The sequence below is a fragment of the Spermophilus citellus genome (assembly GCF_964194105.1).
Source record: "Spermophilus citellus genome assembly, chromosome: 4".
In the NCBI taxonomy this organism is placed as follows: domain Eukaryota; kingdom Metazoa; phylum Chordata; class Mammalia; order Rodentia; family Sciuridae; genus Spermophilus; species Spermophilus citellus.
Genome location: NC_138185.1, coordinates 1,244,546 through 1,261,151, shown reverse-complemented (window position 1 = coordinate 1,261,151; position 16,606 = coordinate 1,244,546). Strand labels below are relative to the sequence as shown.

The 16,606-nt window shown below is 47.2% G+C and overlaps 1 protein-coding gene across 5 annotated transcripts in view; it reads right to left on the bottom strand.

Moving 5' to 3' along the window:
- Positions 1-16,606, bottom strand: part of DIDO1 (death inducer-obliterator 1) — a 51,176-nt gene that overhangs the window by 18,455 nt on the left and 16,115 nt on the right. For 4 of the 5 annotated variants that reach the window (XM_081288981.1, XM_081288980.1, XM_081288979.1 and 1 more), the window contains exons 2-7: positions 14,176-14,378; positions 13,160-13,267; positions 11,705-12,539; positions 10,523-10,844; positions 8,388-8,600; positions 7,284-7,497 (exon numbers count right to left, since the gene is read on the bottom strand). In XM_081288981.1, the coding sequence (XP_081145107.1) occupies positions 7,284-7,497; positions 8,388-8,600; positions 10,523-10,844; positions 11,705-12,537 (1,582 nt within the window). In that variant the 5' untranslated portion in view covers positions 12,538-12,539; positions 13,160-13,267; positions 14,176-14,378. Of the gene's footprint in view, positions 1-6,884; positions 7,498-8,387; positions 8,601-10,522; positions 10,845-11,704; positions 12,540-13,159; positions 13,268-14,175; positions 14,379-16,606 lie in introns of those variants that run through there. The other variant, XM_081288983.1, reaches the window with a different exon arrangement.

The window sequence follows — 16,606 nt, the reverse complement described above, 5'->3', positions numbered from 1 at the left end:
CACACACCACGTACCAGGTAGGAGCCCAAGTGCTGAGACCCAGGAGGGAGATACCTGGAGACACAGCCAGCGAGGGCACCAGGAGCAGCGAGCCCCAGACCGTTTATGGAGTCAACAGCTGCAGACATCCTGAAGCAGGACCCAGGGACTGCAGGTGAGTGAGCGATTGCTCCCAGTGACCATCTCACATGGTTAGATGGGTGGGAAACTCAGGAAAGGGAAGAGGCCCCAACTACAAGCAAGGCCTGATTCAACAAACTCCTCCTGAACCCTTTGGGCCCAGGGCTCCTGAGTGGCCCTTTCACAGACCTGCTCATAATGCCAGGAGGTTGGGGTCACCAATACTGGAGCAGACCATAATGCTGCATTATGACCGATTCACCAAGAGGCACTAATGGCCTCAGGGATACGTCACTTCATAGGGGGTAAAAATCTCTTTTGATTTTATAGAACCTGCAGCAGAACCACGTGGACCTCCAGCTGAGGACGGCGTGTTCATAACTGTCAGTCCCTCTGCAGGGTCCACATCCCTAGCCACTGCACCACCACACTCCTCAAAGGCAACCCCCTCCCTAACTGAGCTCAGCAGTCGCTCCCAGCTACCACGGTGGGCACATCTAGGACTGCTGCATTCCTCTCAAACAAAGGCTACAGGGGGAGCAGGATTTCTAAGTGACGGGTACTATATAGCAATGACAAGTCTGGCAAAACAGGAAACAAGGGCACACTAGGAACAAAGAAAAAACTGTTCTTCACTATCCAGAACAGTTAAAAAAAAAAATGACTGTTCAACTTTCCAGGTGTGGTGGCCATACCTGTACTCCGGTAAAGCACCCCTGGATTCAATTCTCGGTACCCCCTGCCCCCCAAAAGGACTGTACAACTTTTTCCACTTTAAGGCAGGCTTATCAGAACATAACGCCCCTCAAGTCAGGAAGCATATGTGTGATCCTGCCAGGTTAAATAAAACCAGTGAAGGCCCATTCTTGGGGGAAGCCACGGGGAGGGGCAGGGAAGAAAGAGATGACAGTTCCCGGCACAGTGGGAAAGAAGTGCTGCAGCACAGTACCCAAAGGACTGTGACAATGAGCAGGGGCACCAGGAATCCTCTGCTGTCTGCAGAGCTGTGCACCTGACCACCAGCCAGGACGCCTACCACCTGGCAGTCACAAAGAGAACGACCCTGAGTGAAGGGTGAGTTCCCAAACCAGCTGAAAACTTTGCTGAAAAAAATCTTAATATCACACTATTAAATAACTCTAAAAATCTGGCCTAAGGCATTTACAGAACCTCAACATAACCCTGATATGCTTGTGTGGAATGACCTGAAATAAATCTGAAGGGACATTTGATGGTTTACCTCGTTTCTGGTTACAAACACCTATGGGCTTCAAAACCATAAATTCCGCCTCTCCAAACTGAGCTTCACAACATGTCTGGATCAAGACCAAACCCTCTACTGCTTTAACTTTTCTCCCCGCCAACCCCCTTCAGGGCAAATCTCAAGAGAATATTTCTAGGAGTTCCTGGCACATGTGATTAAATGCTCAGGAGTGGAGTCCCACCTGAATGTCATCTACTACAAAGCAGGGGACAGAACCAGTCACTTCTGCTGTTAAAAAAACCCCCTTATAACCCTTAGTATGTGAAAGGTATCAGGCAAACACAGAAACCATTAAGACATCCCCCAAATGCATATGCCAACAGCTCCAGTTCACCTGCAGGTGTCCTGCCACACCAAACCCTCTTCACTTCAGAGGGAGACGTTTAAAACCTGTCAAGTGTCCAACACAGCAAATGCTCCAGAGCCCTCCACAAACCCTGTCCTCAAGTGGGAGTTGCAGGGCTTAGTCAATTACTGCTGAACGGCAGTGGGAGTTGCAGGGCTTAGTCAATTACTGCTGAACGGCAGTAAGAACCCTCATTTTTATTCAAGCAAAACTAAGATTTACAATTAATAAAAATTTTTTGCAAGAGCTGGGGATGAACCCCGGGCCTGGTGTACACCAAACTCTACCCCTGAGCCACACCCCCATTTCACTTTTAACTGTGTTGTGCCTTAAGTTTACAGAAGGGAAAGGACCATGTGTAACCAGCCAAAGGGAAAGCCCATTCTGGAAGGAAGCGACATACCTCCCAGGTCTGTCCTCCACTGTCCTGGGGAGAGGGGCAGTGCCCAGTCCAAACTCATGGGCTTGCACTGAGGAGGAGCCATTCTGTCAACACTTTTCTTTTGACTCCTAACCGTGGTCCTGCTTGAGGGGAGGAAAACTACCACCCTGTAGCTTAGTAGCCACAAGTCTCCCCATGGGTTGAGCCTGTCCCATGTCCAACTCTTGCTGCCAGGACGGGCCATTGGTTTGTAATGGACATGTATCTGGGGTTCAGCTGACCACAGAACGTGGCAGATCACTGTGCACTAGGCGCAGCAAACACTCCACTCAGATGCTTTGTTGCACTGAAGGCTGATAGGGAGCTATAGCATTGCTGGTCACTGGGTGGCACTATTGGGCCTCAACAGAGAATGGGAGAAAATCGGGCTTCCAGTGGAGGAAACGTGTCAACGTGTGCCTTTGGAAAAAACGCGTGTAACTGTCCAAATGGAGGCTGTGGCACAAGAGGGTGCAGGAACACAGACACAGGGCAGGAGACCATTTGCAGAGCCCCAGCCGCCCAGACACCCAGGGCTGGTGACGGCCCTCTTCTGGGGCTCCTCAGGGAGAGGGACAGGTGGATCACTCGCCTGAGCACAGGGCCTTCCCACCAGCTGCTGCGAGGGAGCTGTTCTCCCTCCCATCCTGTCCGCATCCTCACTGCGAGCCTGTACCTGGAAACCAGGCCTGGCCGTAAAACCCGCTCCTGGACACCACTGCCACCTCAGCTGAGAGCCACGTGGACAACGTGGTTTCCATTTCAACGGTTTCTTCACTTCAAGATCTTTCCTAGTATGAAGACTTAAGTGACAATGACAAGAGAAAATGTTTTGCTTTTGCTCCTTTCAGTATGCTTAAATATTTTCAAATGAATTATACTCTTTAAAGTACAGGATGTTACCAATTGGCTTTAATATGAGAAACAAAATGTGGACAACAAGGAGAGGCCATGCTGTGGGTACCTGTCAGGGCAGATGGCCACTGTGACGGCAATGTTTCTGCAGGCCCATGGCCCCTTCACCATTTGGGCTATTAAGTTTCCCTAGGTCACCCCACCCCACCTTATGTCTAAAATTTGAATTACTTTAATCTTAACAGAGACATTCTAACTCTAAAGGAAACTTGCAAAAACAATTGTACACCTAGAAACAAATTACTCTTCTTTGGTTTAAGTTTCATACAGTCACTTAACTTATATTGAAACGTGATTCATTTTGGGTTGGCAATGAAGAATTGGTCAAGTTACACTTCAAAGTGAACCACAACTGGAGTGTGACGAAGGGGCCCCCATGGGCATTTGCTGTCAGCACCACAGTAAGACAGCCTGTGCCTGGTTGCCAACAAGGGACTCACAGGCAGCAGAACTGGGGGAGCAGGCTGAAATAACCCACCTACCCTCCCCAGTACCTCTAGACCCAAAGGGTTCTACTCAATGTGTAAAACCCCCGAAGCTGATGGCACTGTGCAGACCCCAGGTGAAGTGAGCCGCCAGTTACCTGATGTTCTTCTTGCAGAGCTCGTCCAGATTTGTGCAAATCAAAGTTGCCCCAACCCTCATAAATTAAAGTAGCAAACATTCTTATCTCTACTCCTCTTTTAGAAGCTAAGAATATAACTATGTGCGTGTTGATGGGTAACAGCAACGATATACTAAGTATGTTACTTTACATAAATATACCTGAAACGTGTGTATCGTACTGAAGTTATAGCAGCCATCTTCAGAGGTGACCTTTGCACTCTATGACATCAGCAATGCCACCAAAGGGCTTTTCCTGGAGTATTAATCTTTAGAGTATTAGAGTAGATCCACAGCTCCCAAAAGTCCCAGAGAGGTGAATTTAGCAGGACCAACCCCACTGAAAACTTCCACCCCTCACTGCCTCCCCAGGGAGGCTGAAGTATGAAGAGGAAGGGGGCAGCTGCAGGACAAACTGGACAATGCTGTAGGACAGTGCTGAGGGGCTCACCTGGCAGGTTCAAGTTTACAGAGTTATAACCAAGGTTTTCTGAATAGGCTATTAAATTATAACAATACTTTAAAATACCAAGATTGTCATTTTAGACAACCAAAAAAAAAAAAAAAAAAAAAGGATCATTGGATGGACAATACTACAGCCAGCTATCAAGCCCAGTCTTCACCCCATGAGACTGGGTCACAGGACAGTCAGGCTCCTCCCACTCCCACTTTATTGCCACTGACAACTGTGAAGAGGACAGAAACGACTCAGGAGCTGGTAAAAGAAGATCCACCCCCAGCTTTGGATTTCTATACACCTGGGGTTCTAGAATTCCCCATGTTACAAGGAAATCTGTTCCACTTATGATTTTAATGAAATGTGCTTCTGGAGCCCAGAGCCCAAGTTACCCTGGTGAAAACCTGTGTTCTCCTGGATCCATTTCACCACACCACCTGGCCCGTCTGTGTGGCACGCACGCATCAACGAGGAAACGCTTCTACCTGGGTAAGATGCACAGCAAATCACTGGGATTTGGGTCTGCAGGGGGTTAAGGTTTTCCTTTTCAATTCTCACAGCTAGATGACATGTTTTCCTGTCAAAATCTATTTGGATCCCCAGTCACTCAGTGAGCCACTTATCAAACCCAATATACTAATATTTGTGTCTACAAATGTAAATACCAAAATTAAATTCTAAAATTCGAATACACCAGGAATGTTGTAGAAAAAAAATGTTCGGCCCATTTCATGCCTTGACGGTAATGGGAGGTGCGCTAATGGTGGAAGTAAAAGGGAGAAACCCATGGAAGATATGACACAACTGCACCACCATCTCTGGAAAAACAGAGTGCAAACTCTTTTCATAAACTACAACTGTACAGAAATTCTAAAAAACAATTTTAAAATACAGAGGAACTGTGCATGAATCGCATCACCTGGAGATCATGAAGCAGCAGTAGAGCTTCCCGCACAACGAGGCCTGCCTGGCCAGCCTGCATCCACCTGGGGCAGCACCAGTGCCACAAGGGCAGGAGGCTGAGGCACCTCCAGGAGCAGCTGCAGCGGTGCGCGGCTCTGCCACGCAGGTCCTCTCGAGAGCGATGGTTGAATTGACTCCAAAAAAGTGAACTGGAAGTGTTCCCAGCGTCAGCTTCGCTCAGAGCCTCCCCGCCCACCCCAGGAGTGTGCTCTGCAGCCAGTGGGGAGGCGTGCCCACGGCTGTGCATGGGACCCCTTCCTTCATGCCAACCAGGGACTCAGGACTCATGCCCTGCTACCACGAAGGCAAGGACATGTTTAGGGAGAGGCAGAGACACATTGCTGCTGCTCACCAGTGTTGGGTTCAGAGGACTTTACCATGACCCTACTCTCCTCCCAATCATTGTTGGGAAGACATTATTTCTGGAATAACAGTAAAATGATCATCAGTGACCAGCTTGGAAGGATGTTCCTCAGGCATGCTATATTCTGGATGTTCATCAGTTTTAATTTTGAGATGTCGATGTGCTGGGAAGGTTATTCAGGTAATCTGTCCCAACTTTCTGCCACTGGATCACACCCACTCCATTGAGGAGCCAATATGAAAAAGGTCAAAGAAAAACCTGAGAGGAACCAGCTCCTTGTTGATCCCGTGTCCTGTCCCTCCCTTCCCATTAGTGAGACAGGAGACAGCACCTTGGTTAGCAGCCCACCATCCCCCACAGTATACCTCACCCCCGCCCCCCCCCTTGTGCAGGGTCTCCTAAAACACTTCTTTGGGGTTTCAGGGGCAGAGTTCCCCTTCTGGATGCAGATGGAGGTTAACTGAACTGAAACCAATCACCCAGCTGTCTGTGCTGTGGTTATACCCTGGGTTTTTCTTTCCTTTATTGTTTAATGTGCCTACAACCGATTTTAGCCAGTACTAAAAGTGGCTACCCTTCTGCCCATTCACAGATAGGTGGTGCTCATTTTGAAGTATATTCGTTAGCTCAATAAAAGTGCTATTTACAGCATTATCTTTGATGAGCATTTGAGAGGCATCATCTGCTAGTATAAAATCCACTGCACAATCTAAGGTGTCCTGAGGTCCATCATAATGCACCAGTTGGTGAACTCAATTTACCCATGATTCCATTTCCTTGCCCTTTTACCTTCTCATTTTCTTAGCCACCTGAGATCTAGCACTTCCTGCAAGGTGCCCTCAACTCGGGGGGGGGGGGGCACTGAAAGCAGACTGAAAGGGAAAGCACCACACATCTCTGCTCTCACAATTCACCTTTCAGTGCTTTTACAAAGGCACAAAATGCAGAGAAGGCATGATGAAAACTGAATTGAAAAATTTTATATGGACCTAATTTATATGGATCTAATTTAAATGTCTGAGACTTAGCTTTTGAGTGAGGCTGAGACAAGAATGAGTGCAAGGTGCATGATCTTATCTGAGGTTCCAAAGGTCTACTTGAAGCATCTTCATTTCACTGATCTGAAATCTGGGGCAGGGTAACAGTCCAGACACTTGAGAGTCAAAAAGTCGCCACCCTGTGACACCAGCCCACAACTGTCCCATTGTGAGGACACTGCTCTGAGTGTGAAGGACACCACGCTCACTTACCGTGGGGTCTGCTCAGCAGCAGCAAATGGCCTTCAAAATCTGGACGTGGATTTATGATTTATACAGATATGTAGTTATGTGAACTGGACATGAGCAAAACATCTGTCTAGTCAAAAACGCTAACTACTAAAAATCCTATTTAGCCTGTCCACCAGATCAACGTTTAGAGAAAGAGATGTCACAGCATACAAAACGGAAGTGATTTTATATGCAGAAGGTAATGTGGAAAAACTCAAGTTTTATGCAGGGCTCCGATAAAGCTGATGGGACAGTGGTGAACTGGGAGTCGGGGCAGTGCATTGATACAACTTGATTTTGCTGGAGATAATACAATACTTACCAGAGCCTGATAATAAAGCAAAAAAATTAAAGAACTGCACCCCCAAAGTGAGACACTGAGCAGTGAGGCTCGTACAGCTCTTTGGAGAACACTGAGAGGAAGTCCCACAGGCTAGGCATGGACACCCGGTCCAGAGGTGTCCTTGACATGACGGTGAGCCGGTGCCTACCATCAGCACTAAAACACAGCTGCGGTTCCTAGTCCTGGGGGCTGGGAGGCCAGCCCCTGGGTGATACGTACATTTACACAACAGCGGTGGCGAGAGAGCAACCGTCTTCTCTGGCTTCACTGCATTGTAGTTGTGGTCACTTGCCCAGGATGGAGTGCTGCTCTCGCAGGGGGCCTCCTTCCCCAGGGCTTCGCTCCTTGAAGGAGCCACCATCATCTTCTTGGCCAGATTCTCCTTCTTCTCTGGAGCTGGTCTCTTGTGCATAGAAGAGATTTTAATCCCTGCCTGGACAATCAGTGAAACTCAAATCATTAAGGAGACCAAAAATGACACCTTTGTTTTGTTTCACTGGGCAAAGAAGGTCATATCACCATCTCCTTCCTGAGTCACCCTAAGACCCCTTGCCCACCCAGGCTTATATGCCACATTTGCTCAGTGTGGCTATGTCTATATGCCTAGCAGACCCTCAGCATCCCCACGGAGCACTTGGGTTTCGACTGTTTATGTTGACAGAAGGGTCCCTGTCGGAACTGTTGAGGCATGAAGTTCCAAAATGACAGAAGAATGAACCCCTCAAGTGAGCCACTGAAATAAGCCAATACAAGGTGGAAAGAAAGCAGAGAACAAATGTCATTTGTACGTTCTCTGCTACAGCCTGGAGACGGAAAACTGGAAGGGTCCCGGCACTTTCAGTTCTGACATCCTCTGGGTACAGCAGTCATTGCTTCTTTGGCAGCTCCAGGATTCAAAACTACCAGCTTTAGAAATCACCTAAAGGCTAATAAGCAAGCATTCAAAGGTAATCCCCGCTTCTTCTCAAGTCACAAGAGAATAGAAATGGAACCACTCAATGCCTTAAATGAGACACAGAACCTTGCCCAGAGCCTGCTCCATTCCTAGCGGCTGAGTGGACTCTGTACACTCTTTTGACTACTGGCTTTGGCAAGACTGGTTTGCATTCTGAGATCTGAGGTTCTCCACAGCAGCCAGCTGCCTGTATTTATGCTACTGTATCCATGCAAACCAGCCCTCAGCCAAGAGAGGACAACAGAAGCAAATGGGACATAATCTGCATTGCACAGACACCCACCATGCCCTATGCTCCCAAGTCCATGGGAAAGCATGTACACACACTTTTGCTTCAAGGGTTCCAAGGGTGATCTTGGTCTGCTTACCTGAAGACTACATTTTGGAAGACTGAGCTTTTCTGGCTTCATCTTGACCTTTTCCTTAGGTTTTGGTTTTTGTTCTTTACCTGAACTTAGAAATTTCATAGTAGCTGCCGCATGTTTGAGAATGCAGTCATTACTGCAATACACTGAGTCAGGCTGCGCCACACTGGAGCACCCAGGGCCAATGCATCTTGAGGCACCTGGAGCCTCTACAACCTGCAGAATGAGACAGGTGACTTCAGATGAAATACATGCCAATGCCAGCAGTTACAAGCACCTTGTAATAGCGTTACAAAGTGCCAAGGTCACTATTTTTAATTGAGAGACACAAACAATATTTTTGATATGAACAAAAATTCATTTTTACTTTTATAAAGTACCAAGTGAGGCATTTGCATGTCAGCTCTTCTTCAAGCCTGTGGTGGGCAGGACTCTGCAGGACCCTAGCACACATGCTCCTTAGTCTTCCTCACCCTTGAGGCTGAACAAGGAGGGAATGGGCCCCTACTGAAGAGAAGACTCTAAGAGTGCTTTTGGGGTAAGCTGCTGTTTTGAGAGGGGATGGCCCAAGGCCATGACGTGAGAGTAAGGCTGGCAAACACAGGAAACCCAACTAAACTTGAATTTAGGTGAACTATAATTTCTTTAATATGCCATGAAAATTGCACAGGACGCCATTCATACTAATTAATGTGAGGGCTTTCCCAGCCTCTGATGGGACCACAGTTCCAGTTGCACCCTCGCCACAGGCTGCTAAACCCCGAGCAAAGGGCAGAGCTAGGCACGGCAGTCTCTGATGCCTGGAAGCTGCTAGCATTAGTGCAAGAAGTCCCCCGCGGAGCTTGTGGTGACCTATAGGATAACTTCATGCAGAAAGAGGACATGAAGGGGCTGGGGCTGTAGCTTAGCGGCAGAGCGCTTGCGCCCACGTGAGGCGCTGGGTTCAATCCTCAGCACCACATAAAAATGAATAAACAAAATAAAGATAATGCATCCGTCTAGAACTAAAAAATATTTAAAAAAAAAAAAAAAAAAAAAAAAGAAAGAAAGAAAGAAAGAAAGAGGGACTGAAGACACCACCAGAGGCCCCTGAAGCACACGTGACGGTCAAGAGCAGAGGCACCACAGGCACAGCCTGTGCACTTCAGAAAGGTCTCACTTCTCAGATATTTAATGTCACTGCTTTGTCTTCCATTCGTAAGTCTCGTGTCAAACAGGGGCTTATTGATGATCCAACTACGTGTCAACAGTCAGCGTCCTATTTTCCCGCATTTCCTCAACACTTCCGCCACACGCTGATCTAAATGGCCTGGTCCTCACATACTCTCAACTTGGAGACAACACAGTGTGAAAATGTTGAGAGATGCTTCCACACATAGCAATCTCAACCCTCTGCAGGACCACCCAGGAGATCCAGATTTTAAAAGGTGCTGAGCTGTACCCCTCGTGGGAAACAGGAGAGAGCCTTGTGGGCACAGGAGGCGGCTCTCAGCAGCAGAGGCCAACAGTGTTATGGTCCCAGGGGCACCAAGCCAGGCAGACAGAGATGAACCCAAGTGTGCCACACTCACTGGGACAAAAGTGCTAAGGCGTGTCATCAAGATACATAAAAAAAGACTAATTTGGAAGGTGAAAGTACTGGGGATTGAACCCAGGGTGCTCTACCACTAAGCTACATCTCCAGAGCCCTTTTCATTTTGAGACAGGTGATGCTAAGTTCCTGGGATGATATGCATGCACCAGTGTCCAGCAAGAAAGGCTATTTTTTAAAAATTTATATTTTAGTTTAGGTGGACACAATCTTTATTTTACTTTATGTGATGCTGAGGATCGAACCCAGTGCCTCACGAATGCTAGATAAGCGCTCTACCACTGAGCCACAACCCCAGCCCCAAGAAAGGGTAAATTTTAAAAAGTCAGTACCAGAAAGTAGATAGGGTATTTTTTAAAGAAAAAAAGGACATCCTTGAGACAACACAAGGTACAAACAGAAGTAGAGTGCTTTCCTGTTAGGGCCCAGGAAGACCCTAACTTATTCCCAAGGAAAGACACCGTCCCAGTTCTCAGTGCTTCTGCCCCCAGCAAGTCTGTCACCTGTAAGGTCAAGCCCTCCTGTTTCCCTGGAGAGACATACTTACAGGTTGGAATATCTTGAGTTTTTTCTTGCCACTGGGATTTGCAGCCTTCTCAATTCTACCCTTTATGCCCTGGTCTTCACTAGACTTCTGCTCTATTGTCCCTATACTTGTGCAGTCCATGCCGTCCACAATTCCAGGTCCACATCTGGCTTCTGGCTCTTCTGCGACGTCAGAATTTGTTTCATCCTGCACTTGCAGAATGGTGCAGTTCGGGCAGATGTAATCCTCCCCATTCCTTTCAAGGAGTCGCCCTCGAGCCTCAGAAATGCCCACACAGTCGCCATGGAACCACTCCTCACATCGGTCACAGCAGATCATAAACCTGAAAGGACAGGACATGGCATCAAGCACTGGAAGTCAGTGACGTACTTTCTGATATATTGAGAGGTCAAATTGGCTTTAATGTCCTATTATTTTAAAAAGAGTGCAAATAGTTTGGTTTTCCTTTTGACTGGAGCTTTTTTGGGGGGGTACCAGGGATTGAACCCAAGGGCACTTAACACCACTGAGCTATATCCACAGCCCTTTTTATTTTGGGTCTTGCTAAGCTACTGAGGCTGGCTTTGAACTTGTGACTCTCCTGCCTTAGCCTCCTGAGCTGCTGGGATTATAGGCGTGTGCTACTTCGCCTGGCTTTAACTATAGCTTTTTGGTGGGGTTTTTTTTTTTTTTTTGGGGGGGGGGGTCATTTACTAGGGATTGAATTCAGGGGCACTCAGCCACTGAGCCACATCCCCAGCCCCAATTTTGTATTTTATTTAGACAAGGTCTCATTGAGTTGCTTAGCACCTTGCTTTTTCTGAGGCTGGCTTTGAACTTGTGATCCTCTTATCTCAGCCTCCTGAGCCACTGGAATTAGAGGTGTGTGCCATCGTGCCTGGCTTGACTGTAGCTTTTAAAGAGTGAACTAGAGGCTTCAGGGTGACCTCTACATGACAGGAGCACCTTTATTCCCAACTAGGCCACAGGGACACCCTACCACCACCCAGCACCCAACCCCAGCACAGGCCCACACTGGGTGTACTTATAGTCTCCACAGCAGCCAGGGCTGAGAGGGAGCTCTGGGTAGCCCCTCCCCACTGCCTCTGTTGGTTCTTTTCACAGTGACTTGATCAGACTCACTCATCTTTCCAACACTCTGATGTCAACACATGGCCACACCTGCTGTGCTCTGGGACCCACCTGTTGTTGTGAGGCTGGCGACAGATGCAGTACAGTGTGTTGGGGTCATAACCCTCACACTCAGGCTTAGGCCTGCCCAGGTCTCCTGGGTCTTCATCTAGAGTCCTCTGAGCCGCTGTCCCCTCAGATTGACTCTCTCTCTCATCTTTCGCTGCCTGGGACACAGCAGTCTGACCAGTGTCAGGCTCCTGCTTGCAGGAAGGTGTGTCCTCGCCGGCACTGCCGGCCTGCACGTCCACGGTTTCTGTAGGGTCCTCCTCCCGACGTTTCTTCCGCAGGCGGTTCTGGATGCCTCTTGGAGGCCTCTCTACTGGTTCCTGTTCACGCTTTTTCCGAAGGCGATTCTGAAGTTCTTTCAAAGTGAGGCCATCGCTGTCGCTGTCCGAGGTATCATCCTCGTCATCGCCTTCTTTTGCCTTTTCAGAAGAGGCAGGGCGCTTCTTTGCCCCTGTGGAACCAGGTGCAGGGCCACCTTTCACCTCAGAGCTGCTCTCGACGCTCCCTTCTGAGGCGGTCTCCACATCTGTGACTGGACAGGAGGCTGGCTCACTGGAATCCTCCAGGGAGACAGGCACATTCCTTCTTCCTCGGCGACGGACTGTGGTAAGGAACTCTTCTACCCGCTCGGTGCGCTTCGGCTGCCTCCCGCTGCGGCGCAGGGAGAGGTTGTGCTGCTGTGGCTGCTGCTCAGCAGGGTCCACCTCGGCATCTCCTGCGCCCTCACGCTTTGCAATGGTGGTTCTCCGAAACCCCCAGGTTTTCCTGAATTCTTTGCTGGTGGGTTTGATAGCCTTCGGCGCATCTTCATTGCCTGGGTCCCCTTTATCATCCATACCTAGTGATGAGAGAGAATCACACAACAGCCCAGGTTCACATACAGGGGCATGCACCAGCAGGAGCAGTGGAACGGGGCAAGTGGCTGCTCACAAAGGCAGAGCTGTACACACACTGCCTGCTTCTGACCAGTGTCCCGGGAGTCATGAGGACAACTTGGGATTCGTGAAGATTAAGCCGCAGAGCAAATGCTTAGTATAAGAAAATCTGGGTAATAGAGCGAATGTGTGACTGCCCTTTACCACTTAAGACACAGCTTCACACAGGGCAGGAAACCATGAGCAAGGAGCACCCACGGGGTACAAGGACTTAGCAGGAACAGTGAGATCCAGAGATACTCAGCTGGTGCCCAGAGGTGTACCTGTCCCATGGCACTTTGCATGGAGTCTGGCTAGACACAGGGTACACAATACTGTGACACTTCTGTCCAGATCTATCCTGGGCTCCTGAGCCTTAGCTTGGGTCATCCCCATGGATGCTTGTGAAATTTTTATTTTTGTTTAAAAATGACAAAACTGGAAAAACAGGGCTGGGATGTAGTTCAGTGGTACAGCACTTGTCTAGCACAGGACAGGGGGGATGACACACACATGACAACACTTAGAAAAAGACAGAATATACCTTGAGAATTATTTTCCAATTTGTCCAGGTTTTAATCACATTTAAATTTAAATGACAACTCTGAATTTATGCCATGCTCCATCCTAGGACTGGTATAAAATGAAGACCCTAAAAAATGCAAAATACACAAAATTTGAAAATCACCAGCAACCTTTTTCTTCTTAACAGATATAGTCCCTCAACTATGGATGCCGCCTCACAGGGACTCCACCACTCTGCAACCCTGACCCACACCACTCCTTGGTCACCCGAGGTGACCCCAACTGCCCAGGAACACAGCTCTCCCGTCAGGTGCCAACTGTAATTCCAAGTCAGAGCACAAACTCCTGAGGATGCCTCAGGAGGACCTGCTGAGTGGGCACCATGCTGACTGTAACTGCCTGTTCATTCTCATCACAACATTTTTTAAGAATGATTTCCTGCTTACAAAAACCAACAAGTTTGTACCAAGTTTTAACGATCAAACCTAGTGCCCTGAGCACCAATCAGCAAGCACTCTTTAAGCCACTAAACAGGCAGCCTACCACTGAGCCACACCTAGCACCCAGGGTATAGCAAACCTGATTTTTAAAAAGGCTGGGTCCTAATTTGCATACAGTTCTTAGAATTTTTACTCAAAAAGCAGTTTGAGGGGCCAGTACCAGCCTTCCCCAAGAAGCCTTCCCCTTGGGACCCCAGGAAACTCACTTGGGGCATGAGACACTCTGGTGTCTGCCTCTAAGGGGATGGCTCTCTGCAGGAAGAATTCTCCTCTACAAAATCTGGCTCTTATCAGAGAACGTACAATATAAAAGCATACTCTCACTAAGAACACAAAAGTAAAGAAACGCTGTATTAAATTCTCAACAGATGCTTAAATATTCACCTAAAAACATTGGGATAAATTCTAGAATGTTTCCAATAAATACAAATGGTACATGACATCTCTTTATAGACAAGAGCACTTTGCAAATAAGAAATATAAACTTATTAAATGAACATTTTGTTGGTACTGTTTAATGTGATCGATGCTTTACCTGCCCCAGTGAAGACTTTTTTCCTCTGAAATCCTGAATGTGACACAAGTCCTGGCCAGCAAAGACACTTGGGTCTAGCGGATGGCTAGGCCTCGCCAGGCCACAGCCAGGTCACTGCTCGCTTGCTCGCTCGCTCTCTCTCTATAGAGAATTCGAATTTTCAATAATCCAGACGGTCAAGAGATGGCTACCGAAGTACACTCCTAGAGGAAAGTACAGTACAGGTTATAGCTCTTCAGTAACTGTAACTAAACAACATATTAGTAATTAAGAAACAAGCAGACACCAGACTTTCCAAGTTATCTTGTTATGTGATCAAAGAGTGGAGAGGCTGAACTACAAAATTGTTAATTATTCAAGATCCCAAATATTAAAGCTCTATTATTTAATTTAAAAAGCTAAGAAAGTCAGAAGGCTGGTGTTTCTGTTTACTGAACTTCAAAGTAGCAGTCTATGGATGAATATTAAAAACAAACATCACTCCTTCCATGTCCATTTCAGGTAACTATCACCTCAGCACTCACTCAGATGCTGTTCTAGACAGATCCTCAAGAGCTGCCTTTGCTACCTGTGGCCCAGAGCCTGCTCTGAGAGCAGAGCCCACATCTTACCTCCTCCTCCGCCTGGCTCCAACTGCCTTCCCTCTAACTGTGGTCTCCCTGGTGACCCAGAACAAAGGACAAACATTCTACCTCCTTTAAAGGGACAGTGACACTTGGCCCTCTATTCACATGACACCATCACAGCCACAGCTCTCCTCCCATCCTTTAGCGTGAGAAACCCATCCTCCAAATGATGGCTCTAAGAGTTCAGAAACCACTTCTCAAGAGGAAAACATGAATATTTACAAAGGCAAAGAGACCAAGATATTCTTAGGAATGAAAGACCACTTAAGAAACTTCAATTCAGGGTTGGGGTGCAGCTCAGTGGCATAGCACCTGCCTAGCACATCCGAGGCCCTGGATTCAATCCCCAGTACCACAAAAAATAAGTAAACATAAAAGTAAACAAGCTGGGAGCGGTAGCGCACACCTGTAATCTCAGCAGCCTGGGAGGCTGAGGCAGGAGGATTGCAAGTTCAAACCCAGCCTCAGCAATGGTGAGGCCCTAAGCAACTCAGTGAGACCCTGTTTCTAAATAATATACAAAATAGGGCTAGGGGTGTGGCTCAATGGTTGAGTGCCCCTGAGTTCAATCCCCAGTACCCTCCCACCAAAAAAGTAAATAAAGGATATTTCAAAGAGCCGATCACTTTATATCCAAACTGTTTTTATAATTTTACCAACACGGAGAACCAAATGTAAAAGTCCAGTTAAACTGTAAGATAGACACACACACAGATATATCAAGGCAAAAGTGAAAACAAAATAAAACACATGCCTAAGGTAAAAGTTAAGAAAAGTATTAAGTTTCTATGGCGACTTATTGTGCAGTGTGTAGAGCTGTATAGCACGGCACATGGGAGATATGGTCACAAAACTGCAGGCACATACTAGTGGCAACTTCCTACCAGAAAGGAGAAAACTGGGCATCTCTCCAGGTGAGAACGCGACACTGCAGATGAACACTGATGTACTGAATTCAAGCGCCTTTCTACATTTCTACGCACATGTTTTTCCTCAGTTAAAAACTGCTTCATTCACACTAAACAGTAACAGGAAGATGCTATGGAATATCGCATCGAATCTGCTTATGCCAGCCAGCACTCCTCACCAGTGCTGCCAGCAAGAGCCTGTCGGGAGCCACCCAGAGTGGGCCATGTGGTTGTGCTCCAGCACAGCTCCCAAATTGCTGCATCTCAGCTGGTGACTCCAAAGAGCTTACTTATTAATGTGGCATTATTTACTGATATTTCCAAAGTTTCAGGTATTTACTTAAAAAAATAAATCCATTACACATTAAAACTTTATTAATGAGGGGCTGGGGTAGTGGCTCAGTGGTAGTGTGCTTGCCTAGCATGTGTGAGGCACTGGGTTTGATTCTCAGCATCACATACAAATAAATAAAATAAAGGTCCATCAGCAACTAAAAAATATTAAAAAAACCTTTATTAATGAAAAAGTAATGTTATTTCCAAAACAATCACAAAGAAATTAACGTTGAATGGTGTTTTATGTTTTTGCAAATCTTTGGCTTATAAGAAGATAGCTGGACTTTTAAAAAAATTCTTACAGTGCTGAGGATGGAGCCCAGGCATGCTCTCCACTGAGCTGAACCCCCAGCCCTCTTCACCTTTTGAGACAGGTCTTACTAAATTGCCTCTGCTGACCTAGAACTGTGGTCTTCCTGCACAGCCCTCCCAGTACACACTTACATGCTCTGCATTCTATTTACTGTGCAGAGTTTTAGCTGAAATACCTGAAGAAAGCCTTGCCTTATGCAGTTTGTCATTAGAAAATGGAGAAGTGTTTTAACAATCTTTTCACTTAAT